The following is a 24848-nucleotide window of genomic DNA, read 5'->3' as shown; positions in this document are numbered from 1 at the left end:
TGATTATACATTGCAGTGCTGGGTAATGAGTTGTGATTATACATTGCAGTGCAGGGTAATGAGCTGTGATTACACATTGCAGTGCTGGGTAATGAGCTGTGATTACACATTGCAGTGCAGGGTAATGAGCTGTGATTACACATTGCAGTGCAGGGTAATGAGCTGTGATTATACATTGCATTGCATGGTAATGAGCTGTGATTATACATTGCAGTGCTGGTTAATGAGCTGTGATTACACATTGCAGGGTAATGAGCTGTGATTATACATTGCAGGGTAATGAGCTGTGATTATACATTGCAGTGCTGGGTAATGAGCTGTGATTATACATTGCAGTGCTGGGTAATGAGCTGTGATTATACATTGCAGTGCTGAGTAATGAGCTGTGATTATACATTGCAGTGCAGGGTAATGAGCTGTGATTATACATTGCAGTGCAGGGTAATGAGCTGTGATTACACATTGTAGTGCAGGGTAATGAGCTGTGATTACACATTGCAGTGCAGGGTAATGAGCTGTGATTATACATTGCAGTGCAGGGTAATGAGCTGTGATTATACATTGCAGTGCTGGGTAATGAGCTGTGATTATACATTGCAGTGCAGGGTAATGAGATGTGATTACACATTGCAGTGCAGGGTAATGAGCTGTGATTATACATTGCAGTGAAGGGTAATGAGCTGTGATTATACATTGCAGTGCTGGGTAATGAGCTGTGATTATATATTGCAGTGCTGGGTAATGAGCTGTGATTATACATTGCCGTGCTGGGTAATGAGCTGTGATTACACATTGTAGTGCTGGTTATTGAGCTGTGATTACACATTGCAGTGCAGGGTAATGAGCTGTGATTATACATTGCAGTGCAGGGTAATGAGCTGTGATTACACATTGCAGTGCAGGGTAATGAGCTGTGATTACACATTGCAGTGCTGGGTAATGAGCTGTGATTATACATTGCAGTGCTGGGTAATGAGCTGTGATTATACATTGCAGGGTAATGAGCTGTGATTACACATTGCAGTGCTGGGTAATGAGCTGTGATTACACATTGCAGGGTAATGAGCTGTGATTACACATTGCAGTGCTGGGTAATGAGCTGTGATTACACATTGCAGGGTAATGAGCTGTGGTTACACATTGCAGTGCTGGGTAATGAGCTGTGATTATACATTGCAGTGCAGGGTAATGAGCTGTGATTACACATTGCCGTGCTGGGTAATGAGCTGTGATTACACATTGCGGTGCTGGGTAATGAGCTGTGATTATACATTGCAGTGCAGGGTAATGAGCTGTGATTATACATTGCAGTGCTGGGTAATGAGCTGTGATTATACATTGCAGTGCAGGGTAATGAGCTGTGATTATACATTGCAGTGCTGGGTAATGAGCTGTGATTATACATTGCAGTGCTGGGTAATGAGCTGTGATTAAACATTGCAGTGCAGGGTAATGAGCTGTGATTATACAGTGCAGGGTAATGAGCTGTGATTACACATTGCAGTGCTGGGTAATGAGCTGTGATTACACATTGCAGTGCAGGGTAATGAGCTGTGATTATACATTGCATTGCAGGGTAATGAGCTGTGATTATACATTGCAGTGCAGGGTAATGAGCTGTGATTATACATTGCAGTGCTGGGTAATGAGCTGTGATTACACATTGCAGTGCTGGGTAATGAGCTGTGATTATACATTGCAGTGCTGGGTAATGAGTTGTGATTATACATTGCAGTGCAGGGTAATGAGCTGTGATTACACATTGCAGTGCTGGGTAATGAGCTGTGATTACACATTGCAGTGCAGGGTAATGAGCTGTGATTACACATTGCAGTGCAGGGTAATGAGCTGTGATTATACATTGCATTGCATGGTAATGAGCTGTGATTATACATTGCAGTGCTGGTTAATGAGCTGTGATTACACATTGCAGGGTAATGAGCTGTGATTATACATTGCAGTGCTGGGTAATGAGCTGTGATTATACATTGCAGTGCTGGGTAATGAGCTGTGATTATACATTGCAGTGCTGAGTAATGAGCTGTGATTATACATTGCAGTGCAGGGTAATGAGCTGTGATTATACATTGCAGTGCTGGGTAATGAGCTGTGATTATACATTGCAGTGCTGGGTAATGAGCTGTGATTATACATTGCAGTGCTGGGTAATGAGTTGTGATTATACATTGCAGTGCAGGGTAATGAGCTGTGATTACACATTGCAGTGCTGGGTAATGAGCTGTGATTACACATTGCAGTGCAGGGTAATGAGCTGTGATTACACATTGCAGTGCAGGGTAATGAGCTGTGATTATACATTGCATTGCATGGTAATGAGCTGTGATTATACATTGCAGTGCTGGTTAATGAGCTGTGATTACACATTGCAGGGTAATGAGCTGTGATTATACATTGCAGGGTAATGAGCTGTGATTATACATTGCAGTGCTGGGTAATGAGCTGTGATTATACATTGCAGTGCTGGGTAATGAGCTGTGATTATACATTGCAGTGCTGAGTAATGAGCTGTGATTATACATTGCAGTGCAGGGTAATGAGCTGTGATTATACATTGCAGTGCAGGGTAATGAGCTGTGATTACACATTGTAGTGCAGGGTAATGAGCTGTGATTACACATTGCAGTGCAGGGTAATGAGCTGTGATTATACATTGCAGTGCAGGGTAATGAGCTGTGATTATACATTGCAGTGCTGGGTAATGAGATGTGATTACACATTGCAGTGCAGGGTAATGAGCTGTGATTATACATTGCAGTGAAGGGTAATGAGCTGTGATTATACATTGCAGTGCTGGGTAATGAGCTGTGATTATATATTGCAGTGCTGGGTAATGAGCTGTGATTATACATTGCCGTGCTGGGTAATGAGCTGTGATTACACATTGTAGTGCTGGTTATTGAGCTGTGATTACACATTGCAGTGCAGGGTAATGAGCTGTGATTATACATTGCAGTGCAGGGTAATGAGCTGTGATAACATATTGCAGTGCAGGGTAATGAGCTGTGATTACACATTGCAGTGCTGGGTAATGAGCTGTGATTATACATTGCAGTGCTGGGTAATGAGCTGTGATTATACATTGCAGGGTAATGAGCTGTGATTACACATTGCAGTGCTGGGTAATGAGCTGTGATTACACATTGCAGTGCTGGGTAATGAGCTGTGATTACACATTGCAGGGTAATGAGCTGTGATTACACATTGCAGGGTAATGAGCTGTGATTACACATTGCAGTGCTGGGTAATGAGCTGTGATTACACATTGCAGGGTAATGAGCTGTGGTTACACATTGCAGTGCTGGGTAATGAGCTGTGATTATACATTGCAGTGCAGGGTAATGAGCTGTGATTACACATTGCCGTGCTGGGTAATGAGCTGTGATTACACATTGCGGTGCTGGGTAATGAGCTGTGATTATACATTGCAGTGCAGGGTAATGAGCTGTGATTATACATTGCAGTGCTGGGTAATGAGCTGTGATTATACATTGCAGTGCTGGGTAATGAGCTGTGATTAAACATTGCAGTGCAGGGTAATGAGCTGTGATTATACAGTGCAGGGTAATGAGCTGTGATTACACATTGCAGTGCAGGGTAATGAGCTGTGATTACACATTGCAGTGCAGGGTAATGAGCTGTGATTATACAGTGCAGGGTAATGAGCTGTGATTACACATTGCAGTGCAGGGTAATGAGCTGTGATTACACATTGCAGTGCAGGGTAATGAGCTGTGATTACACATTGCAGTGCAGGGTAATGAGCTGTGATTATAGATTGCAGGGTAATGAGCTGTGATTATACATTGCAGGGTAATGAGCTGTGATTATACATTGCAGTTAATGAGCTGTGATTACACATTGCAGTGCAGGGTAATGAGTTGTGATTACACATTGCAGTGCAGGGTAATGAGCTGTGATTATACATTGCAGGGTAATGAGCTGTGATTACACATTGCAGTGCAGGGTAATGAGCTGTGATTATATATTGCAGTGCAGGGTAATGAGCTGTGATTATACATTGCGGTGATGGGTAATGAGCTGTGATTACACATTGCTGTGCTGGGTAATGAGATGTGATTACACATTGCAGTGCAGGGTAATGAGCTGTGATTACACATTGCAGTGCAGGGTAATGAGCTGTGATTATACAGTGCAGGGTAATGAGCTGTGATTACACATTGCAGTGCAGGGTAATGAGCTGTGATTACACATTGCAGTGCAGGGTAATGAGCTGTGATTACACATTGCAGTGCAGGGTAATGAGCTGTGATTATAGATTGCAGGGTAATGAGCTGTGATTATACATTGCAGGGTAATGAGCTGTGATTATACATTGCAGTTAATGAGCTGTGATTACACATTGCAGTGCAGGGTAATGAGTTGTGATTACACATTGCAGTGCAGGGTAATGAGCTGTGATTATACATTGCAGGGTAATGAGCTGTGATTACACATTGCAGTGCAGGGTAATGAGCTGTGATTATATATTGCAGTGCAGGGTAATGAGCTGTGATTATACATTGCGGTGATGGGTAATGAGCTGTGATTACACATTGCTGTGCTGGGTAATGAGATGTGATTATACATTGCAGTGCAGGGTAATGAGCAGTGATTACACATTGCAGTGCAGGGTAATGAGCTGTGATTACACATTGCAGTGCAGGGTAATGAGATGTGATTATACATTGCAGTGCAGGGTAATGAGCTGTGATTACACATTGCAGTGCTGGGTAATGAGCTGTGATTATACATTGCAGTGCAGGGTAATGAGCTGTGATTATACATTGCAGTGCTGGGTATTGAGCTGTGATTATACATTGCAGGGTAATGAGCTGTGATTACACATTGCGGTGCTGGGTAATGAGCTGTGATTACACATTGCAGTGCTGGGTAATGAGCTGTGATTATACATTGCAGTGATGGGTAATGAGCGGTGATTATACATTGCAGCGCAGGTAACGAGCTGTGATTATACATTGCAGTGCAGGGTAATGAGCTGTGATTACACATTGCAGTGCTGGGTAATGAGCTGTGATTATACATTGCAGTGCAGGGTAATGAGCTGTGATTACACATTGCAGTGCTGGGTAATGAGCTGTGATTATACATTGCAGTGCAGGGTAATGAGCTGTGATTACACATTGCAGTGCTGGGTAATGAGCTGTGATTACACATTGCAGTGCTGGGTAATGAGCTGTGATTACACATTGCAGTGCTGGGTAATGAGATGTGATTATACATTGCAGGGTAATGAGCTGTGATTACACATTGCGGTGCTGGGTAATGAGCTGTGATTACACATTGCAGTGCTGGGTAATGAGCTGTGATTATACATTGCAGTGCTGGGTAATGAGCTGTGATTACACATTGCAGTGCTGGGTAATGAGCTGTGATTATACATTGCAGTGCTGGGTAATGAGCTGTGATTACACATTGCAGTGCTGGGTAATGAGCTGTGATTATACATTGCAGTGCAGGGTAATGAGCTGTGATTATACATTGCAGTGTTGGGTAATGAGCTGTGATTATACATTGCAAGGTAATGAGCTGTGATTACACATTGCAGTGCTGGGTAATGAGCTGTGATTACACATTGCAGTGCAGGGTAATGAGCTGAGATTATACATTGCAGTGCTGGGTAATGAGCTGTGATTATACATTGCAGGGTAATGAGCTGTGATTACACATTGCGGTGCTGGGTAATGAGTTATGATTAGTGGTTTACCTGCCCAATGACACAGTCAAGCTCCTAAAACTTAATTTGGAATCAACATTACTAAATCAAATGAAACTCTATCCAAATTCAATTACCCCAAACTAATTTAAAACATGAAGAAGGATCTAGAAACATGGGGTAAATATAACAAACCTATCATGGGTCGGCAAGATTGAATCCACTAAAATGAATCTCCTGCCACGGATAATGTACCTTTTCCGCACTCTCCCTTGAGGACCTCCAATCCAACATCACAAAATTTGTATGGAACAGGAAGTGCCCAAGGGTCCAAAAAGAGGTATTATATAGACCCACGGTGAAGGGTGGGCTAGGCCTCCCAAGTCTGCTGAGATACCATCAGACCTCACAGATGAGTCAGATTCTGCTTTGGAGCTCTGACCCGCAGATGAGAGGCTGGGTAGAGAATGCCGAGTCTAAACCAGCAAAAAAAAAAAACGCTTTTATGGCTGACCAAATCTGTCAGACCACTAAACACTCTCTCTCACCCAGTGATTAGACATTCACTGACACTTTGGGACTGCCTGAAATGTAAATTTAAACTTACAAAAGTCAGATCCCATGATTCTGCTTTTTGGTAACGCAGATTTTGACCCAGGCAGACCGTTGGGTGCATTCCAAGCTTGGAGAGCAGCGGGTATTACCAGAGTGGGGGACCTGCTTACCAATACCGAGATAATTCCATTCCCAGAGCTACAAAAAAAAATAGGAACCTGCCACTCTCGGAAGTATTCAGATATCTACAGGTTAAACACTTTGTCACCCAGTTTTTTGAGGCTGGGGACCCTCCTTCACACACCTATTTTGAATCTCTATTTAAGAATAGATTTCAGGAGAGGGCCATGATTTCTGCCTTGTGCTACTCCCCAATTAACTCTGGGACAGACAATACATATTCCCACATGCTAAAATGGGAGGAAGAGCTGGGTGAGGTCCTGGACGACGCAGACGGGGCTGATATCTGGGAGGCTGGGGCAAAAAGTTCGATCTGCACTGTGGTCAAAGAGACTTCCTATAAACTATTATTCCGGTGTTATATGACTCCAGTTAGGCTCCATGCGATATTCAACTCCCACTCGCCGGCTTGTTTCAGAGGTTGCGGACAAAATGGCTCAATGTCACACATTTGGTGGAACTGCCCGAAACTCGTCCCACTATGGAGACGGGTCTATCTACTCATTAATAGACTACTAAATGTGGCTCCGAGACCTGACTCTTGGTCCGCCCTACTAGGCAGACCAGTTCAAGATATCCCAAGAGCCTCAGCCAAGTTGCTCGCTCATATTATGTCAGCCACGAGATGCTGTATTGCGGCGTCCTGGAAAAAACAGGGAGCCCCCTCTATGGCCAAGGTAAAACGTAGGATATTCCAGACAAGTAAGGAAATGCTGCACCCCTCAAATTGAAAAGAAAATGATGATACAGTTACCGGTGCTCTGAAGTTTGAACGAAAGCCTGCGATCAGTCCTGAACAGATAATAAGAGGAACATCGGGCACAACGGATTTAGTATATCCAAACACAGTTGTGTTGGCTCAATAAATGAGTTTGGATATACTAAATCCATTGTGCCCGATGTTCCTCTTATTAAAACGTAGGATAAGGCATATCTCTATGATGGAGAAACTCACGGCCTTCCTGAGAGCTGCCTCAAGTTCTCCCAGACCGCGGCCCCATGGTTTGCCCAAGAAGGGGGCCAGGGGGATATCACAGAATTGGCATGCGTATAGACAGGAGGCGAGAAACCTCCGGGGGAAGAACCCTCTAGCACAGATCCACTATCCAAATAAGGGAGAGTAATAATTATTACGTATAAATATTCCTCAGAAACAAGAGATTTGCCCGGTTGCAGGAAAAATAACTGTAGACTTTTGCAAGTTATCTTACCACCCCCCTCCCTCCCTCCCCCCTTGTTTTGTCGTGTCCACTATTATTTAACTGTTGAATTATTACGGGATGTCAGGGAGGACCCCAACAATTTGGTTATTCATGACATTTGTATAAGTGGGGCCGGACCGTGCGTGTTCCGGTTTGCGCTGTATGACATCCTTAACGCTCCTATTTTACCTTCTGTACCTTCCTTGAAATCTTTCAATAAAAATTAAGTTGAAAAAAAACAGTTTGTTTTGGGAAATCCAATTTTCATGTCTTAAAACGTCAGACTGAAGTATGTGTTGAAGGTCAGAGAGGCTATGGCTGTGTGCATATAGGATTGTGTCATCTGCATACATGTGTATTGAGGCTTCCTTACAAGCTGTGGGAAGATCATTAATGAACACTGAGAAGAGTAGGGGCCCCAGAACAGAGCCTTGCGGGACACCACAGGTGATATCCAGGGGGTTGGAGTTAGAGCCTGAGATGGACACGTTTGGATCTACCCGAGAAGATGGGAGGTACCTCCAGGTATAAGACCGTGACTCTTGGGGTAGGTTCCCTAGTGGTACTGGGTGGGGAGGCGTGTTTTTGGGCACCCTTTTTGCCCTAGTCCGAGCGTGAATCCCTTGCGGTCAGTAGGACCGAGGCGCTTTCCCGGCGGGGCGGATTCGGGATAGGCTCAGTATACCGGTGACCCGCTGTTTTAGGAATTGGTAGTCTGGTGCTCCGGCGTTACCAGACCTCTCCATGACGGCCATTACAACTAAACTCCTCCAAAACCAGGCCCACACAGCTTTGCCCTCGTCCCAGTACCACTCTTTTTCTTTTAACCCTTTAGCTGCAAGGGGCCTGCGACACAGTGTTAAGCCTCACTGGCAGGGTAAGGCCCTTCAACCACTGCGTGGCGGCATATTAAATAAAGCGCGTTTGCTGCTAAAGACATAGAAATCAGGCAGAGAGGCACCTGGTATATACAACTTTATTGCATCGGAATAGAAAGGGTATCGGCTCCAACACTCAGGATCAAGACTTGTTCGCCTTCCAGGAGAGGTAGGAGTTCCAGACGACAGCGACACACTGCACCACCGCCAGTCTGCACACACAGGCAACAGAGCAAAGAGACACAGGAACCGTCATTATGTGATGCTTATATACAATAAAGTGAATTCATTAAATAAATTGTGAACCAGCGGAACATATAAACGCTGTAATCAATATCTATATATTGCAGAATTATTGAGTTCTTCAGTATTAGGCGATACCTTTTTTATAACAATTTATGTCATAGGACCAGCTTTCCAGAGTTCTCCTCTCTTCCTCAGGTCGGAAATACTGATTAACAAGGGAATCTATGGCTAAAACAGTGTAAGGGGGAGCAGGGGGAAAGAACAAAAGAGCAGAGATGTACTGTACATAAGGCAGTGTGATGAGGTGTTTGAAGCCATGGAAGGGTGACAAGGAACAGCAGGGAGGAGTATAACTACACAAACACGTGATAGCAGCGCTACTCAAACATATACTGCACGAGATTATACATGCTACAATAAAAAGACATACATCTGTATACAATCTGTGTACCTATAGAATATAATAACATATAATAAGATGGAAGAAATTCTTTAAATAACTCGGCATTAATAGTAACAAATACACTAAAATAAAGGATACACACGTTATAAATTGTAAACAGTTTGTAAGAAATTCTAAATACACAATACAAGGACCACTATAGCCAGAGGTCAGCCCCATGAATAATGAGAGGGAGGGGGGTGGAGGAGGGTGAGAGAGTGGAGGAGGGAAAAGAAAGAAAGAATGTGGAGGGAAAGCGAGGGGATAGAAGGGGTGAGAAAGGAGGAGAAAGGGAAAGATGCAACAGAGGAAGAATAAAAATATTACTGCAATGATCATAAGAAGTACATAAAAATACAGTCTGTGATTGTAATGGGTGTATAGTCCTGTGTCTCACTGCCCCTTACCCCCTCTCCCCCCTACACACTGCTGATGGGTGTATGGTCCTGTGTCTCTCTGCCCCTTACCCCCTTCCCCCCTGCACACTGCTGATGGATGTATGGTCCTGTGTCTCTCTGCCCCTTACCCCCTCTCCCCCCTACACACTGCTGATGGGTGTATGGTCCTGTGTCTCACTGCCCCTTACCCCCTCTCCCCCCTACACACTGCTGATGGGTGTATGGTCCTGTGTCTCACTGCCCCTTACCCCCTCTCCCCCCTACACACTGCTGATGGGTGTATGGTCCTGTGTCTCACTGCCCCTTACCCCCTCTCCCCCCTACACACTGCTGATGGATGGTCCTGTGTCTCACTGCCCCTTACCCCCTCTCCCCCCTACACACTGCTGATGGATGGTCCTGTGTCTCACTGTCCCTTACCCCCTCTCCCCCCTGCACACTGCTGATGGGTGTATGGTCCTGTGTCTCACTGTCCCTTACCCCCTCTCCCCCCTGCCCCCCCCTGCACACTGCTGATGTATAGTCCTGTGTCTCACTGCCCCTTACCCCCCCCCCTGCACACTGCTGATGGATGGATGGTCCTGTGTCTCTCTGCCCCTTACCCGCTCTCCCCCCTGCCCCCCCCTGCACACTGCTGATGTATAGTCCTGTGTCTCACTGCCCCTTACCCCCCCCCCCCTGCACACTGCTGATGGATGGATGGTCCTGTGTCTCTCTGCCCCTTACCCCCTCTCCCCATTGCCCCCCCCCTGCACACTGCTGATGTATAGTCCTGTGTCTCACTGCCCCTTACCCCCCCCCCCCCTGCACACTGCTGATGGATGGATGGTCCTGTGTCTCACTGCCCCTTACCCCCCCCCCCCTCACACTTCTAATGGATGTATAGTCCTGTGTCTCTCTGGCCCTTACCCCCTCTCCCCCCTGCACACTGCTGATGGATGTATGGTCCTGTGTCTCACTGCCCCTTACCCCCTCTCCCCCCTACACACTGCTGATGGCTGTATGGTCCTGTGTCTCTCTGCCCCTTACCCCCTCTCCCCTCTGCACACTGCTGATGGGTGTATGGTCCTGTGTCTCACTGCCCCTTACCCTCTCCCCCCTGCACACTGCTGATGGGTGTATGGTCCTGTGTCTCACTGCCCCTTACCCCCTCTCCCCCCTGCACACTGCTGATGGATGTATGGTCCTGTGTCTCACTGCCCCTTACCCCCTCTCCCCCCTGCACACTGCTGATGGGTGTATGGTCCTGTGTCTCACTGCCCCTTACCCCCTCTCCCCCCTGCACACTGCTGATGGGTGTATGGTCCTGTGTCTCTCTGCCCCTTACCCCCTCTCCCCCCTGCACACTGCTGATGGGTGTATGGTCCTGTGTCTCACTGCCCCTTACCCCCTCTCCCCCCTGCACACTGCTGATGGGTGTATGGTCCTGTGTCACACTGCCCCTTACCCCCTCTCCCCCCTGCACACTGCTGATGGGTGTATGGTCCTGTGTCTCACTGTCCCTTACCCCCTCTCCCCCCTGCACACTGCTGATGGGTGTATGGTCCTGTGTCTCACTGTCCCTTACCCCCTCTCCCCCCTGCACACTGCTGATGGGTGTATGGTCCTGTGTCACACTGCCCCTTACCCCCTCTCTCCCCCTGCACACTGCTGATGGATGTATGGCCCTGTGTCTCACTGCCCCTTACCCCCTCTCCCCCCTGCACACTGCTGATGGGTGTATGGTCCTGTGTCTCACTGTCCCTTACCCCCTCTCCCCCCTGCACACTGCTGATGGGTGTATGGTCCTGTGTCTCACTGCCCCTTACCCCCTCTCCCCCCTGCACACTGCTGATGTGTGTATGGTCCTGTGTCTCACTGTCCCTTACCCCCTCTCCCCCCTGCACACTGCTGATGGGTGTATGGTCCTGTGTCACACTGCCCCTTACCCCCTCTCCCCCCTGCACACTGCTGATGGGTGTATGGTCCTGTGTCACACTGCCCCTTACCCCCTCTCCCCCCTGCACACTGCTGATGGGTGTATAGTCCTGTGTCTCACTGTCCCTTACCCCCTCTCCCCCCTGCACACTGCTGATGGATGTATGGTCCTGTGTCTCACTGCCCCTTATCCCCTCTCCCCCCTGCACACTGCTGATGGATGTATGGTCCTGTGTCACACTGCCCCTTACCCCCTCTCCCCCCTGCACACTGCTGATGGATGTATGGTCCTGTGTCACACTGCCCCTTACCCCCTCTCCCCCCTGCACACTGCTGATGTATGTATAGTCCTGTGTCTCACTGCCCCTTACCCCCTCTCCCCCCTGCACACTGCTGATGGATGGATGGTCCTGTGTCACACTGCCCCTTACCCCCTCTCCCCCCTGCACACTGCTGATGGATGTATGGTCCTGTGTCACACTGCCCCTTACCCCCTCTCCCCCCTGCACACTGCTGATGGCTGTATGGTCCTGTGTCTCACTGCCCCTTACCCCCTCTCCCCCCTGTACACTGCTGATGGATGTATGGTCCTGTGTCACACTGCCCCTTACCCCCTCTCCCCCCTGCACACTGCTGATGGCTGTATGGTCCTGTGTCTCACTGCCCCTTACCCCCTCTCCCCCCTGCACACTGCTGATGGATGTATGGTCCTGTGTCTCTCTGCCCCTTACCCCCTCTCCCCCCTACACTGCTGATGGATGTATGGTCCTGTGTCTCACTGCCCCTTACCCCCTCTCCCCCCTGCACACTGCTGATGGATGTATAGTCCTGTGTCTCACTGTCCCTTACCCCCTCTCCCCCCTGCACACTGCTGATGGGTGTATGGTCCTGTGTCTCACTGTCCCTTACCCCCTCTCCCCCCTGCACACTGCTGATGGATGTATAGTCCTGTGTCTCACTGTCCCTTACCCCCTCTCCCCCCTGCACACTGCTGATGGATGTATGGTCCTGTGTCTCACTGTCCCTTACCCCCTCTCCCCCCTGCACACTGCTGATGGATGTATGGTCCTGTGTCACACTGCCCCTTACCCCCTCTCCCCCCTGCACACTGCTGATGGGTGTATGATCCTGTGTCTCACTGTCCCTTACCCCCTCTCCCCCCTGCACACTGCTGATGGATGTATGGTCCTGTGTCTCACTGTCCCTTACCCCCTCTCCCCCCTGCACACTGCTGATGGATGTATGGTCCTGTGTCTCACTGTCCCTTACCCCCTCTCCCCCCTGCACGCTGCTGATGGATGTATGGTCCTGTGTCACACTGCCCCTTACCCCCTCTCCACCCTGCACAATGCTGATGGATGTATGGTCCTGTGTCACACTGACCCTTACCCCCTCTCCCCCCTGCACACTACTGATGGATGTATGGTCCTGTGTCTCACTGCCCCTTACCCCCTCTCCCCCCTGCACACTGCTGATGGATGTATGGTCCTGCGTCTCACTGCCCCTTACCCCTGCTCCCCCCTGCACACTGCTGATGGATGTATAGTCCTGTGTCACACTGCCCCTTACCCCCTCTCCCCCCTGCACACTGCTGATGGGTGTATGGTCCTGTGTCTCACTGTCCCTTACCCCCTCTCCCCCCCTGCACACTGCTGATGGCTGTATGGTCCTGTGTCTCACTGCCCCTTACCCCCTCTCCCCCCTGCACACTGCTGATGGATGTATGGTCCTGTGTCTCTCTGCCCCTTACCCCCTCTCCCCCCTACACTGCTGATGGATGTATGGTCCTGTGTCTCACTGCCCCTTACCCCCTCTCCCCCTGCACACTGCTGATGGATGTATGGTCCTGTGTCTCACTGTCCCTTACCCCCTCTCCCCCCTGCACACTGCTGATGGTTGTATGGTCCTGTGTCTCACTGTCCCTTACCCCCTCTCCCCCCTGCACACTGCTGATGGGTGTATGGTCCTGTGTCTCACTGCCCCTTACCCCCTCTCCCCCCTACACTGCTGATGGATGTATGGTCCTGTGTCTCACTGCCCCTTACCCCCTCTCCCCCCTGCACACTGCTGATGGATGGTCCTGTGTCTCCCTGTCCCTTACCCCCTCTCCCCCCTGCACACTGCTGATGGATGTATGGTCCTGTGTCTCACTGCCCCTTACCCCCTCTCCCCCCTGCACACTGCTGATGTATGTATGGTCCTGTGTCTCACTGCCCCTTACCCCCTCTCCCCCCTGCACACTGCTGATGGATGTATGGTCCTGTGTCTCTCTGCCCCTTACCCCCACCCCTGCACACTGCTGATGGGTGTATGGTCCTGTGTCTCACTGCCCCTTACCCCCTCTCCCCCCTACACACTGCTGATGTATGTATGGTCCTGTGTCTCACTGCCCCTTACCCCCTCTCCCCCCTGAACACTGCTGATGGATGTATGGTCCTGTGTCTCTCTGCCCCTTACCCCCTCTCCCCCCTGCACACTGCTGATGGATGGTCCTGTGTCTCACTGCCCCTTACCCCCTCCCCCCCCCTGCACACTGCTGATGGATGTATGGTCCTGTGTCTCACTGCCCCTTACCCCCTCTCCCCCCTGCACACTGCTGATGGATGTATGGTCCTGTGTCTCTCTGCCCCTTACCCCCTCTCCCCCCTACACTGCTGATGGATGGTCCTGTGTCTCTCTGCCCCTTACCCCCTCTCCCCCCTACACTGCTGATGGATGGTCCTGTGTCTCGCTGCCCCTTACCCCCTCTCCCCCCTGCACGCTGCTGATGGATGGTCCTGTGTCTCCCTGCCCCTTACCTCCTCTCCCCCCCCTGACCCCCACCTGCACCCTGCTGATGTATAGTCCTGTGTCTCTCTCCCCCCTGCCCCCCCTGCACACTGCTGATGGATGGTCCTGTGTCTCCCTGCCCCTTACCTCCTCTCCCCTCCTGACCCCCCCCAGCACACTGCTGATGGATGGTCCTGTGTCTCACTGTCTCAGACACGCTTACAACCTGCCTTTCCCTGTTATCTCTTAGCTCATTTGCATGTCATTACCCAGAATTCCTGGCTGCAGTGGAAGCATTGTATGCTAAGAGATAATGGGGAAGGGCAGGGTCGCAGACCTGTCTGAGAAATGATTGTGCGCACACGTGGGATGTGTGTCTGTGCCCACACGTGGGATGTGTGTCTGTGCCCACACGTGGGATGTGTGTCTGTGCCCACACGTGGGATGTGTGTCTGTGCCCACACGTGGGATGTGTGTCTGTGCGCACACGTGGGATGTGTGTCTGTGCGCACACGTGGGATGTGTGTCTGTGCGCACACGTGGGATGTGTGTCTGTGCGCACACGTGGGATGTGTGTCTGTGCGCACACGTGGGATGTGTGTCTGTGCGCACACGTGGGATGTGTGTCTGTGCGCACACGTGGGATGTGTGTCTGTGCGCACACGTGGGATGTGTGTCTGTGCGCACACGTGGGATGTGTGTCTGTGCGCACACGTGGGATGTGTGTCTGTGCGCACACGTGGGATGTGTGTCTGTGCGCACACGTGGGATGTGTGTCTGTGCGCACACGTGGGATGTGTGTCTGTGCGCACACGTGGGATGTGTGTCTGTGCGCACACGTGGGATGTGTGTCTGTGCGCACACGTGGGATGTGTGTCTGTGCGCACACGTGGGATGTGTGTCTGTGCGCACACGTGGGATTTGTGTTTGTGCACAAACATGCAGGTGGCACGCATATACAAACACGCAGGTGACACGCATAAACAAACACGCAGGTGACACGCACGCAGAAACATGCAGGTGACAAGCATGCACAAACACGCAGGTGGCACGCATGCACAAACACGCAGGTGACACGCATACACAAACACGCAGGTGACACACATGCACAAACACGCAGGTGACACGCATGCACAAACACGCAGGTGACACGCATGCGCAAACACGCAGGTGACAAGAATGCGCAAACACGCAGGTGACAAGAATGTGCAAACACGCAGGTGACACGCATACACAAACACGCAGGTGACACGCACGCACAAACATGCAGGTGACACGCATGCACAAACACGCAGGTGGCATGCATATACAAACACGCAGGTGACACGCACGCACAAACATGCAGGTGACACGCATGCGCAAACACGCAGGTGACAAGCATGCACAAACACGCAGGTGACAAGCATGCACAAACACGCAGGTGGCACGCATATACAAACACGCAGGTGGCACGCATGCACAAACACGCAGGTGACATGCATACACAAACACGCAGGTGACACCCATACACAAACACGCAGGTGACACGCATGCACAAAAACGCAGGTAACACGCATGCGCAAACACGCATGTGAAAAGAATGCGCAAACACGCAGGTGACACGAATGCGCAAACATGCAGGTGACAAACATGCACAAAGACGCAGGTGACAAGCATGCGCAAAAACGCAGGTGACAAGCAAACACGCAGGTGACAAGCATGCGCAAACACACAGGTGACAAGCAAACACGCAGGTGACAAGCATGCGCAAACACGCAGGTGACAAGCAAACACGCAGGTGACAAGCATGCGCAAACACACAGGTGACAAGCATGCGCAAACACACAGGTGACAAGCATGCGCAAACACACAGGTGACAAGCATGCGCAAACACGCAGGTGACGCGCAAACACGCAGGTGACAAGCAAACACACAGGTGACAAGCATGCGCAAACACGCAGGTGACAAGCAAACATGCAGGTGACAAGCATGCGCAAACACGCAGGTGACAAGCAAACACGCAGGTGACAAGCAGGCGCAAACACGCAGGTGACAAGCATGCGCAAACACGCAGGTGACAAGCATGCGCAAACACGCAGGTGACAAGCATGCGCAAACACGCAGGTGACAAGCATGCGCAAACACGCAGGTGACACGCATGCACAAACACGCAGGTGACAAGCAAACACGCAGGTGACAAGCAGGCGCAAACACGCAGGTGACAAGCATGCGCAAACACGCAGGTGACAAGCATGCGCAAACACGCAGGTGAGACGAGAGATTCTGGAGCAGACAGAGGTAAGGGTTAGAAGAGGGAGATTTGCCTGTGTGGGAAAGTCCCTATACGCAGTGTTACTATACGCAGTGTCCCTATACGCAGTGTCCCTATACGCGGTGTCCCTATACGCGGTGTTAATATACGCGGCGCCCCTATACGCGGTATATACCTGTGATATAATGGGATGAAGTAGAAATTTGCCATCTGAACAGCCGGCCATATCTGAGGAAACAAACACACGCGTGTTAAGGTGAGGAGAGAAACTCAGGTGATATGAGGACACGACATTGGCATGCATAGGGTCACATGACACGACATATGTGGGTGACATGACGTGTTACAGGTCATACACAGGTACACAGGACGTGTTACAGGACATACACAGGACGTGTTACAGGACATACACAGGACGTGTTACAGGACATACACAGGACGTGTTACAGGGCACACGCAGGTGCACAGGACGTGTTACAGGACACACACAGGACGTGTTACAGGGCACACACAGGTGCACAGGACGTGTTACAGGACACACGTGCACATGACGTGTTACAGGACATACACGTGCACATGACGTTACAGAACACACACGTGCACAGGACATGTTACAGGACACACACAGGTGCACAGGACGTGTTACAGGACATATAAGGGGACATCACAGGGGTAAACGGTTACCCCGAACCCGGCATGGACACTTACATAGTAATTAGTAATTAAGGCATCTCTGTAATCCTGCAACAGAAACAGAACCATCATCACCCATAGCACAGGAAGAGAGAAAAAGGGACATCACCTGTACCTGTGATATCTGAGCAGGGACCCCTCACCTGTAATATCTGAGCAGGGACCCCCACCTGTACCTGTGATGTCTGAGCAGGGACCCCCCACCTGTACCTGTGATATCTGAGCAGGGACCCCACCTGTACCTGTAATATCTGAGCAGGGACCCCTCACCTGTAATATCTGAGCAGGGACCCCCACCTGTACCTGTGATGTCTGAGCAGGGACCCCCCACCTGTACCTGTGATATCTGAGCAGGGAACCCCCCACCTGTACCTGTAATATCTGAGCAGGGACCCCCCACCTGTACCTGTGATGTCTGAGCAGGGACCCCCCACCTGTACCTGTGATATCTGAGCAGAGACCCCCCCACCTGTACCTGTGATATCTGAGCAGGGAACCCTCACCTGTACCTGTGATATCTGAGCAGGGACCCCCCACCTGTACCTGTGATATCTGAGCAGGGACTCCCCCACCTGTACCTGTGATATCTGAGCAGAGACCCCCCACCTGTACCTGTGATATCTGAGCAGGGACCCCCCACCTGTACCTGTGATATCTGAGCAGGGAACACCACCCCCCCTGTACTTGTGATATCTGAGCAGGGACCCCCACCTGTACCTGTGATATCTGAGCAGGGACCCCCCACCTGTACCTGTGATATCTGAGCAGGGACCCCCCACCTGTACCTGTGATATCTGAGCAGGGAACACCACCCCCCCTGTACCTGTGATATCTGAGCAGGGACCCCCACCTGTACCTGTGATATCTGAGCAGGGACCCCCACCTGTACCTGTGATATCTGAGCAGGGAACCCTCACCTGTACCTGTGATATCTGAGCAGGGACCCCCCACCTGTACCTGTGATATCTGAGCAGGGACCCCCCACCTGTACCTGTGATATCTGAGCAGGGAACACCACCCCCCCTGTACCTGTGATATCTGAGCAGGGACCCCCACCTGTACCTGTGATATCTGAGCAGGGACCCCCACCTGTACCTGTGATATCTGAGCAGGGACCCCCCACCTGTACCTGTGATATCTGAGCAGGGACCCCCCACATGTACCTGTGATATCTGAGCAGGGACCCCCCACCTGTACCTGTGATATCTGAGCAGGGACCACCCACCTGTACCTGTGATATCTGAGCAGGGACCCCCACCTGTACCTGTGATATCTGAGCAGGGACCCCCCACCTGTACCTTTGATATCTGAGCAGGGACCCCCACACCTGTACCTGTGATATCTGAGCAGGGACCCCCACACCTGTACCTGTGATATCTGAGCAGGGACCCCCACCTGTACCTGTGATATCTGAGCAGGGACCCCCCACCTGTACCTGTGATATCTGAGCAGGGACCCCCCACCTGTACCTGTAATATCTGAGCAGGGACCCCCCACCTGTACCTGTGATATCTGAGCAGGGACCCCCCACCTGTACCTGTGATATCTGAGCAGGGACCCCCCACCTGTACCTGTGATATCTGAGCAGGGTACCCCCCCCTGTACCTGTGATATCTGAGCAGGGACCCCCCACCTGTACCTGTGATATCTGAGCAGGGACCCCCTCATCTGTACCTGTGATATCTGAGCAGGGACCCCTTACCTGTACCTGTGATATCTGAGCAGGGACCCCCCCCCCCCCCACACACGTACCTGTGATATCTGAGCAGGGACCCCTCACCTGTACCTGTGATATCTGAGCAGAGAACCCTCACCTGTACCTGTGATATCTGAGCAGGGAACCCTCACCTGTACCTGTGATATCTGAACAGGGAACCCTCACCTGAACCTGTGATATCTGAGCAAGGACCCCTCACCTGTACCTGTGATATCTGAGCAGGGACCCCTCACCTGTACCTGTAATATCTGAGCAGGGACCCCCACCTGTACCTGTGATATCTGAGCTGGGACCCCTCACCTGTACCTGTGATATCTGAGCAGGGACCCCCCACCTGTACCTGTGATATCTGAGCAGGGACCCCTCACCTGTACCTGTAATATCTGAGCAGGGACCCCTCACCTGTACCTGTGATATCTGAGCAGGGGCCCCTCACCTGTACCTGTGATATCTGAGCAGGGACCCCTCACCTGTACCTGTAATATCTGAGCAGGGACCCCTCACCTGTACCTGTGATATCTGAGCAGGGACCCCTCATCTGTACCTGTAATATCTGAGCAGGGACCCCCCACCTGTACCTGTGATATCTGAGCAGGGAAACCTCACCTGTACCTGTGATATCTGAGCAGGGACCCCCCACCTGTACCTGTGATATCTGAGCAGGGAACCCTCACCTGTAATATCTGAGTAGGGACCTCCCCACCTGTACCTGTGATATCTGAGCAGGGACCCCTCACCTGTACCTGTGATATCTGAGCAGGGACCCCCCACCTGTACCTGTGATATCTGAGCAGGGACCCCTCACCCGTACCTGTGATTTCTGAGCAGGGACCCCCCACCTGTACCTGTGATATCTGAGCAGGGAACCCTCACCTGTACCTGTGAAATCTGAGCAGGGACCCCCCACCTGGACCTGTGATATCTGAGCAGGGAACCCTCACCTGTACCTGTGATATCTGAGCAGGGAACCCTCACCTGTACCTGTGATATCTGAGCAAGGAACCCTCACCTGTACCTGTGATATCTGAGCAGAGAACCCTCACCTGTACCTGTGATATCTGAGCAGGGAACCCTCACCTGAACCTGTGATATCTGAGCAAGGACCCCTCACCTGTACCTGTGATATCTGAGCAGGGACCCTCCACCTGTACCTGTGATATCTGAGCAGGGACCCCCACCTGTACCTGTGATATCTGAGCAGGGACCCCTCACCTGTACCTGTGATATCTGAGCAGGGACCCCCCACCTGTACCTGTGATATCTGAGCAGGGACCCCTCACCTGTACCTGTAATATCTGAGCAGGGACCCCCACCTGTACCTGTGATATCTGAGCAGGGACCCCTCACCTGTACCTGTGATATCTGAGCAGGGACCCCTCACCTGTACCTGTGATATCTGAGCAGGGACCCCCCACCTGTACCTGTGATATCTGAGCAGGGACCCCTCACCTGTACCTGTAATATCTGAGCAGGGACCCCTCATCTGTACCTGTGATATCTGAGCAGGGACCCCTCACCTGTACCTGTGATATCTGAGCAGGGACCCCTCACCTGTACCTGTGATATCTGAGCAGGGACCCCCCACCTGTACCTGTGATATCTGAGCAGGGACCCCCCACCTGTACCTGTGATATCTGAGCAGGGACCCCCTACCTGTAATATATGAGGAGGGACCCCTCACCTGCACCTGTGATATCTGAGTAGGGACCCCTCACCTGTACCTGTAATATCTGAGCAGGGACCCCCCACCTGTACCTGTGATATCTGAGCAGGGACCCCTCACCTGTACCCGTGATATCTGAGCGGGGACCCCTCCCCCCACCTGCACCTGTGATATCTGAGCAGGGACCCCTCCCCTGTACCTGTGATATCTGAGCAGGGACCCCCCACCTGTACCTGTGATATCTGAGCAGGGACCCCTCACCTGTACCTGTGATATCTGAGCAGGGACCCCTCACCTGTACCTGTGATATCTGAGCAGGGACCCCCCCTGTACCTGTGATATCTGAGCAGGGACCCCCCCTGTACCTGTGATATCTGAGCAGGGACCCCCCACCTGTACCTGTGATATCTGAGCAGGGACCCCCCACCTGTACCTGTAATAACTGAGCAGGGAACCCCCCACCTGTACCTGTGATATCTGAGCAGGGAACTCTCACCTCTACCTGTGATATCTGAGCAGGGACCCCCCACCTGTACCTGTGATATCTGAGCAGGGACCCCCCACCTGTACCTGTGATATCTGAGCAGAGACCCCCCACCTGTACCTGTGATATCTGAGCAGGGAACCCTCACCTGTACCTGTGATATCTGAGCAGGGACTCCCCCACCTGTACCTGTGATATCTGAGCAGGGACCCCCCACCTGTACCTGTGATATCTGAGCAGGGACCCCCCACCTGTACCTGTGATATCTGAGCAGAGACCCCCCACCTGTACCTGTGATATCTGAGCAGGGAACCCTCACCTGTACCTGTGATATCTGAGCAGGGACCCCCCACCTGTACCTGTGATATCTGAGCAGGGACCCCCCACCTGTACCTGTGATATCTGAGCAGGGAACACCACCCCCCCTGTACCTGTGATATCTGAGCAGGGACCCCCACCTGTACCTGTGATATCTGAGCAGGGACCCCCACCTGTACCTGTGATATCTGAGCAGGGACCCCCCACCTGTACCTTTGATATCTGAGCAGGGACCCCCACACCTGTACCTGTGATATCTGAGCAGGGACCCCCACACCTGTACCTGTGATATCTGAGCAGGGACCCCCCACCCGTACCTGTGATATCTGAGCAGGGACCCCCCACCTGTACCTGTGATATCTGAGCAGGGACCCCCCACCTGTACCTGTGATATCTGAGCAGGGACCCCCACCTGTACCTGTGATATCTGAGCAGGGACCCCCACCTGTACCTGTGATATCTGAGCAGGGACCCCCCACCTGTACCTTTGATATCTGAGCAGGGACCCCCACACCTGTACCTGTGATATCTGAGCAGGGACCCCCACACCTGTACCTGTGATATCTGAGCAGGGACCCCCACCTGTACCTGTGATATCTGAGCAGGGACCCCCCACCTGTACCTGTGATATCTGAGCAGGGACCCCCCCACCTGTACCTGTAATATCTGAGCAGGGACCCCCCACCTGTACCTGTGATATCTGAGCAGGGACCCCCCACCTGTACCTGTGATATCTGAGCAGGGACCCCCCACCTGTACCTGTGATATCTGAGCAGGGAACCCCCCCCTGTACCTGTGATATCTGAGCAGGGACCCCCCACCTGTACCTGTGATATCTGAGCAGGGACCCCCTCATCTGTACCTGTGATATCTGAGCAGGGACCCCTCACCTGTACCTGTGATATCTGAGCAGGGACCCCCCCCCCCCCCCCCACACACGTACCTGTGATATCTGAGCAGGGACTCCCCTCACCTGTACCTGTGATATCTGAGCAGAGACCCCCCACCTGTACCTGTGATATCTGAGCAGGGACCCCCCACCTGTACCTGTGATATCTGAGCAGGGAACCCTCACCTGTACCTGTGATATCTGAGCAGGGACCCCCCACCTGTACCTGTGATATCTGAGCAGGGACCCTCACTTTTCCTTTCCCTGCCCCGCTCCTATCCTTGGAAGCTGTGTAGTAAACAAAACACAGAACCCCAGCAAGCTCTTCTTGGGAACCCCCGAGCCCCCACAAAATATATATATGTATTTAAGTGTCAAAATGGAGTGCTATTGAGCGTGGCAAATGTATACAACAGACAACAGAGAAGCCCAATGCTACATCCAACATGACAGCAATACACAGTAAAATACTTCTATATTCTCTTGAAATAGGGTCATTTAGTTTAACCCTTTGGCCAAAGCGTTGTAAGCTTGCGAGCCACGACAAGGCAGACACCCGTTCGCAAGGCCTAACACTACCAGATAAAATACTAATATACCTCTATTAGGATTAAAATTCTCATTTACCTCTATTAGGATTAAAATTGTACATGACAGAAATACACAGTAAAATACTTCTATATTCTCTTGAAATAGGGCCACTTCCCTAGTTTGCAGGTCCTTTCATTCTGCTGGATATAGACCCACTGTGGTCTTTCTCCCCCTAATAGAGGTAAATGAGAATTTTAATCCTAATAGAGGTATATTAGTATTTTATCTGGTAGTGTTAGGCCTTGCGAACGGGTGTCTGCCTTGTCGTGGCTCGCAAGCTTACAACGCTTTGGCCAAAGGGTTAAACTAAATGACCCTATTTCAAGAGAATAAATAAGTATTTTACTGCGTGTTTCTGCCATGTTGGATGAAGCTTTGGGCTTCTCTGTGGTAAGCTGTGTAGTAAGACAGAAATCCCCCTGTGTATTGTGCGTGTAGATGTTTGCCGGATTAATGGTTCCGGTGACCCTGGCACGCTGTGTTTATTGTTCCCATGTTACCAGCACCGCGGCCCCCCCTCTCCAGGCCGCCCCTCTCCCGGCCGCCCTCTCTTTGCACAAGACACGCTCATCCCTAATGAGTTCTGTGCTGTGCTGAGCCCGCTCCGGTACAAACAGGCCGGACCCCCCCCCCCCCCCCCCGCAGAGGGATCCGAGGGGCATTATACACGTTAACCCTTTCCCTGCCGGCTGGCAGCGCCATGCATGTATAACGGTGTATTAATCGCTGCGTTGGGGCCGTCTTTGGCAGCTAACAGGTTAACCCCTTCACTGCCAGAGAGGCCGGCACCACATTCCTGACAGCAAAGGGTTAAATGTTTAATCCATAACACGCGATTTTCCGAGATACGATCACAATGATATACATCGTTATAGTGTAAATATTACTGTTACACAATGTTACACTCCCCATACATATCACTGTTACACAATGTAACACTCCCCATACATATTACTGTTACACAATGTAACACTCCCCATACATATTACTGTTACACAATGTTACACTCCCCATACATATTACTGTTACACAATGTTACACTCCCCATACATATTACTGTTACACAATGTAACACTCCCCATACATATTACTGTTACACAATGTTACACTCCCCATACATATTACTGTTACACAATGTAACACTCCACATACATATTACTGTTACACAATGTAACACTCCCCATACATATTACTGTTACACAATGTTACACTCCCCATACATATTACTGTTACACAATGTTACACTCCCCATACATATTACTGTTACACAATGTAACACTCCCCATACATATTACTGTTACACAATGTAACACTCCCCATACATATTACTGTTACACAATGTAACACTCCCCATACATATTACTGTTACACAATGTTACACTCCCCATACATATTACTGTTACACAATGTAACACTCCCCATACATATTACTGTTACACAATGTAACACTCCCCATACATATTACTGTTACACAATGTTACACTCCCCATACATATCACTGTTACACAATGTTACACTCCCCATACATATTACTGTTACACAATGTTACACTCCCCATACATATTACTGTTACACAATGTAACACTCCCCATACATATCACTGTTACACAATGTTACACTCCCCATACATATTACTGTTACACAATGTAACACTCCCCATACATATTATTGTTACACAATGTAACACTCCCCATACATATTACTGTTACACAATGTTACACTCCCCATACGTATTACTGTTACACAATGTAACACTCCCCATACATATTACTGTTACACAATGTTACACTCCCCATACGTATTACTGTTACACAATGTAACACTCCCCATACATATTACTGTTACACAATGTTACACTCCCCATACATATCACTGTTACACAATGTTACACTCCCCATACATATTACTGTTACACAATGTAACACTCCCCATACATATAACTGTTACACAGTGTAACACT

General features: G+C 50.6%; 1 protein-coding gene across 1 annotated transcript in view; it reads right to left on the bottom strand.

Annotated features, from left to right (window-relative positions):
• Positions 1-8594: 8594 nt before the first annotated feature.
• MPV17 (mitochondrial inner membrane protein MPV17) overlaps positions 8595-24848 on the bottom strand; it is a 71680-nt gene continuing 55426 nt past the window's right edge. Inside the window, exons 5-7 of the mRNA XM_075595202.1 lie at positions 17242-17274; positions 16709-16761; positions 8595-8722 (exon numbers count right to left, since the gene is read on the bottom strand). Coding sequence (XP_075451317.1) covers positions 8653-8722; positions 16709-16761; positions 17242-17274 — 156 coding nt within the window. The 3' untranslated portion in view covers positions 8595-8652. The remainder of the gene's footprint in view (positions 8723-16708; positions 16762-17241; positions 17275-24848) is intronic.

The sequence above is a fragment of the Ascaphus truei genome, chromosome 4 (genome assembly GCF_040206685.1).
Source record: "Ascaphus truei isolate aAscTru1 chromosome 4, aAscTru1.hap1, whole genome shotgun sequence".
Classification (NCBI taxonomy): domain Eukaryota; kingdom Metazoa; phylum Chordata; class Amphibia; order Anura; family Ascaphidae; genus Ascaphus; species Ascaphus truei.
Note: the sequence above shows the minus strand (reverse complement) of the source record. Positions and strands in the feature narration are given on the sequence as shown.